At 37.6% G+C, this 5,626-nt stretch overlaps 1 protein-coding gene across 1 annotated transcript; it reads right to left on the minus strand.

The window, feature by feature from the left end:
• Positions 1-455: 455 nt before the first annotated feature.
• Positions 456-3,250, minus strand: dtd2 (D-aminoacyl-tRNA deacylase 2). The gene is made up of 3 exons (XM_055025893.1): positions 2,879-3,250; positions 1,017-1,086; positions 456-910 (listed from the first exon to the last, which is right to left on the minus strand). The coding sequence occupies exons 1-3, from the start codon at positions 2,984-2,986 to the stop codon at positions 591-593; spliced, it is 498 nt and encodes a 165-aa protein (XP_054881868.1). The 5' UTR covers positions 2,987-3,250; the 3' UTR covers positions 456-590.
• Positions 3,251-5,626: the final 2,376 nt, after the last annotated feature.

Raw genomic sequence — 5,626 nt, forward strand, 5'->3', positions numbered from 1 at the left:
GTTACCCTGCATCTCTGTATGTCAGATAAAGATATCAAACCTGTACTTAGTTCTCACACACAAATTAGCACATGAGCATTTGTTAGTCATCTGTATTAATATCTTTAGTTACTTAACTAAACCTTTTGTCTTATGCATGATGTTAACCTGAAAGTGCTCAAATATTTTTAGAATATTTTATCTAGAATGTGCAAATGGTGAATTTATATTATTTAGTTATATTAATTAGATACGTTTCATAACATTTATCTAGCCTATTAGGAATGTAAATAGACATTTATGATTTAATAAAAGCCAAGAAAATTCTGAAGTAATCAAACTACTTTGTTTTTGCAATAAATGAGTCAATACTTATTATCTTCTTCATACTGTCCTCTTACACATTATTTTTAATTTAAAAAAATCAGTTTATCTCTAACTTTAGCAAAGTAGAATAACGTAATATTAGCATAAACTGGGAAATAAAAATTTCACTTTTATTTTAAAAGCCAAACAATTCTTCCAAATTTTTTTATGACCGAACAAGATTTACATTTACATGAACCTCACAGACTAACACCATCTCTGTCAGCCTCGTAAAATAGAACTTATCAAAAGTCCATGAGATGTGTGTATGGTCCGTTGGTGTCCAGCTGAAGCACTTGTCTCTGTCCATATGTTCCATGTCTCACAGTCACCTCAGCTTCCCTCCCAGCAGCCATCAGTTCTTTCTCACACAGTGAGATGAAGGAGCTGTAAAGCTTCACTCCATCCTCTTTGCTGATGTTATTGTGGTACTGCATGCCTTTCCCTTTGGCTTTTCCACCCAGCGTGGCCTGAGGGACGATCAGCAGGCTACCAGGAAGCTCCAACACTGAAACCCTCTTTCCAGAAGGCAGCTCGCACAACCGCAGGTTCAGCAGCGTGTTGACTTGACACAAGGAGGAAGAACATGGGGTTTATAGAGACGTTTCCATTTCTTAAAGATTCAAATTTGGTTTAAAAAAAAGAAAAGAAAAAGATCAAATAAAACTAACCCATCTTAGGCAGGATGTCATCTGTGGCTCCCTTGAAGAAGCAGATGTAGATCACCATTCCTCTGTTGATCTGAAAATTAGCAAGGGTAATCTCAGATGTTTGACAATATTCAGATGAGCAGAGACTTTGTGCTCATCCACCTTCTGCTTGAGGATGCCCCAAAGATGTTTTGTCTGGAGACATGCTTGGTCAGTCCATCACCCTCTGCCTCTTCAATAAAGCAGTAGTCATCTTAGTGGTGTGTTTGGGGTCATTAAGTTGTTACACGGAGAAAGGGGATCAGGTTTTTCATTTTCCTTCCTCGACTTTCTGGTTTTGGCTGCCATTTTAAAGCATTTAAACAGCTGAACAGCCTATCATTTTCTGCACTTCTTTATAGGTTTTTCCCTCTTTTATAAATGTTTTGATCAAAGATCACTTCTGAAATTACTCAGATTACTTGAAGCCATTACTATTATAATGGCTTCAAGCAGAAATTATTTTCTGTGGTTCACTTTGGCAAAATGAGCCTCTGGCTGAAGGTGCTCCTGTGTCCCACCAGCACATCATAAAGTGGATGAGACTCATTTGGTGTGAATGCATGATAGAAATGTCTGTGGATTATTGCTTAATTAATTTAGCAAATTAATTTAATAACCCACACAAAATTCCCACAGTATAGAAATTTTGAGCAAGCGAATGAGTTGATTAATGCCGTTGGATGGAGGTAATGTTAAATAAATGATGTCTAGCTTTTATCAATAGATCACGATATTTATAACTCTAACCCCTGTGTGTCATTTCTTTGTGAGGTCAGTTATGTTTGTTTGTGCAGCTAGTTTGCTTACACTTTTGCCTGAGTTCAGTTTAGTTTCTTTGATCTTTTTTATGAGCTCAGTTTATCTTTTGTCATTTATGATTTTTGGGTTAAAATAAAAACCCTATTTTTTCTAAATATATCCTGTGACTCCTCCTGTTTTAACTCGGTCCGTCACAGGCTTCTTGTATCCATGACCTTGTTCATTCAGTCATGACCTAAAGCTAATGACCATAGATGATAGTAGGAGCATAAACTGACTTGTAAATCAAGCTCTCTCTTCTCCATGACAGACTGGTAGAGCACCTGCTTCACTGCAGACACTGCGCCGATACGCCTGTCGATATATGACTCCATTTTCCCCTCATTTGTGAACAGGATACCGAGACACATAAACTCTTCCTCTTGGGGCAGAACACCATGTCATTGTTTACATCCTTATTGTAAACAGTAAGGATCTTTATTTTATTTGAAAGGTTACAAAAAGATTTCTTTATGTATTTATACAATAAAAGCTGGTTTAGTCTACCTGCCCCCAAAATAAGCCAATACTAAAGTCCTTTGGAGCTGCGGATGCCTCTGACTGACCACTTACTTGCTGACCACCACCAGCAACCGAGGCAGATGAAATGTCTTGCAGAGCAGAGTCTAACCATCAAGAAATCCAGTTTCACAACAATTTGATACTTTTTTTTGTTTACCTTGAATATAAAAAGTTGAACCATAAATTTTGTTAGACTAATTTTGCTCAACAGTTTTTATTTTAAAATAAATACAAAATGAAATGTTTATTTTCCATCATTGAAACGATAACCCATAGAATTGCATGTGCTGAGACTGTTTAATGCTGCTTGATGTTTGCATATATATGTATTACACACAAATTATTGATCATGGTTTTATATTTTCACATAACTGACTGGATATGGATACTGGTTCTTTATTCTATTGGAAATAATCTGAAATTATTTATCATTTCAATGAAAGTGCGTATAAACCTTTTCTTTAGGTGAATATTAGGATTTCCTTCCCTTGCATGTAAATATTGCTTGGTGATATTTGTACCTGGACGTATTGAGCCTCCTGCTGTTCATCCGCTTCTTGAACCTGCAGTCTGGCCTGTAAGCATTGCTGCAGCACCGTCCGGACCAGGCCGCCGCCTTTTGCTGCCATTTTTCACTTTCCTTCACTTGTCTGATCGCACAGCCGGAAACAGAGGGAACAGGAACAGACTTTCAACGCCGTTTTTTTTTTTATTTGAAATAATAACAATGACAAACGCAAACAACACGTCAATAATGAACATTAAGAAAAACATAAGATCACAACTCCTATTAACAACTCTAATAGAAAATAAAGGCTAGAACAAGAGATGAAACATTACAAAACAGAAAAAACAAAATAAATGTAAACGCAGTTTCATTTTAGTCTTCTTCTTCTTCTTCTTCTTCTTCTTCTTCTTCTTGGATTTACTGGCGGTTGGCAGCAACCTTTTAGTAACATTACCGCCACTTACTGGTCTGGAGTGTGGTTCGTGATGGTCAATTATATATAGAAATTCTACTAAATAAATAAATAAATCATATAAAATAATTTATATTCTTTAAAAATCGATTAACTATTTGTAAATGTTTACTCCCTAAATTCTTCCTCAAAATATCGAATAAATAACCTTATCCTTAATACTTTCAAACTCTCTCCTCATACATTTTCTCTTTTTCATATTTATGACATTCTAATATAACATGCTTTATTTCAGCTTTTAAACAGTAATCACATTTGCCAGTAGTATGCTTTTGAATTTTAAAAAGTGTATAATTAAGTCCTGAATGTCCACATGTCAAGCTCATCACCCTTTCCTCCTTCCATTTTCTCTTTTACATGATTGTGAAACAGGGTGCACAGTGTCGCAGTTGGTAGCACACAATTGGTAGCAGTACGAAATAAATCAGACCCAGGACCTTCTTGCTGCAAGGCCTGTGTCACCCTGAGACAGACAGTCTGTGACATAACATATGCGTAAAACCCGCGTCTCTCCTGAAATGCCTCGCTGGAGAGGCATAGAAGGCACCAGCACCCCTGATGACCCCACAGAGATAAGAGTGTAAGAAAATGGATGGATAATTGTGGAACAAGAGATTCTATTTTAACCTGAATAATTCTGACACAGTTAAACATCTGATGTGATTTAATCATTAACCCTTCTCTCCATAACCTATCGTCTGCTTTTTCTACATAAAAAAAAAACACAGCAACAGTTTCCTTATTAATCTGAGCTTTTCTAATATCATCTTCTAAACATAAAATTTCTACATATAAATTTCTACATATAGTTGCTACTTTAAGCAGCAACTATATGTCTTGACTCCAAATATTGTATTAGTCTCTCATTCACCATTCTTTCCATCAGTTTACACAAATTAGATGTAAAAGCAATCATCTGTAGCTTCCAGGATTACTATGATCTTTCCCAGGTTTCTTTATTGAAGTAAAAATGACTTCTTTCCATTTACAAGTTATTCTCCTCTCTTTCCAAATCCTACTATACAGAATTAATAATGTATTTATAACGTCATCACTCACATGTCTTAACATAATATGACACACTTCATCTTCACCTGGAGCACTATTCCTAGTTCGACCCAAAGCTCTTTTCAGTTCTCCAACAGAGAAGGGATAATTTATCAGATCATCACTATTACTCTCCTTCCTTCTTAAAATCCCATCATTTTTCCTTTCAGTTCTCTCTCTTCCCAGTATGTCATTAACTGATGAATTTTCCCACTATGTATCTCCACAAAGGTGCTTACTAAAATATCAACCTTTTCCCTGCCAGTTACTGCCACTGTATTGTTTTATTAAGTATATAACTCCATTCTCTTCAATTCCCCCCATTTTTTGATAATTTCCCAAACTTTCCTGTCTTTGTACTGCTACCAATTTTCTCACAGAAAACTCTCCAATATATTCCTTTGGCTCTTCTTATTGCAATTCTTACTTTTCCCTGTGATTGTCTTATATTCAATTAAATGTTGGAAATTATGAGACCTTTTAACCAATTTAAATGCTTTATTTCTTTCTCTGACTGCTATTCTACACTCATCAATCCGCCATGGAACTAACTTTCTCATAATTTTCGACATGTCTTAACATAATATGTTATGTTAACATATTAACATATTAACACTCCCAACTAAACAGCATGGGAGTGGACCAGCACCTGGTCACCTGGATCCATAGTTACCTCACCAACAGGCCGCAGTATGTCAGGCTGAAGGACACCGTGTCTGACACTGTGGTCAGCAGCACAGGAGCCCCTCAGGGCACAGTGCTGGCCCCTCTTCTCTTCACCCTGTACATCACTCACATGACATCACTCTGACTTCCACTACAACTCGGAGCTGTGTCACATACAGAAGTATGCAGCCATAGTCGGATGTATCAGGGACGACGGAGAGGAGGAGTATCGCTGTCTGGTGAGGGACTTTGCTCTCTGGTGCCACACAAACCACCTGGAACTCAACACCTCTAAGACTAAGGAGCTGGTTATAGACTTTGGGAGGTCCAGACCAAAGCCGAGACCAGTCGTACTGGAGGGAACGGAGGTTGAGGTCGTGGGCTCCTACAAGTACCTCGGGCTGTGGCTGGACAGTAAACTGGATTGGTCAAAACACACCAGCCACCTGTATGGGAAGGTGCAGAGCAGGATGTACTTCCTGAGGAGACTGCGGTCCTTTAACATCTGCAGCAAACTACTGTGGATGTTCTACCAGTCAGTGATCGCCAGTGTCCTCTTCTACACCGTGGTGTGCT

This window comes from Poeciliopsis prolifica, unplaced genomic scaffold (genome assembly GCF_027474105.1).
Source record: "Poeciliopsis prolifica strain line A6 unplaced genomic scaffold, Auburn_PproV2 SCAFFOLD164, whole genome shotgun sequence".
Lineage (NCBI taxonomy): Eukaryota > Metazoa > Chordata > Actinopteri > Cyprinodontiformes > Poeciliidae > Poeciliopsis > Poeciliopsis prolifica.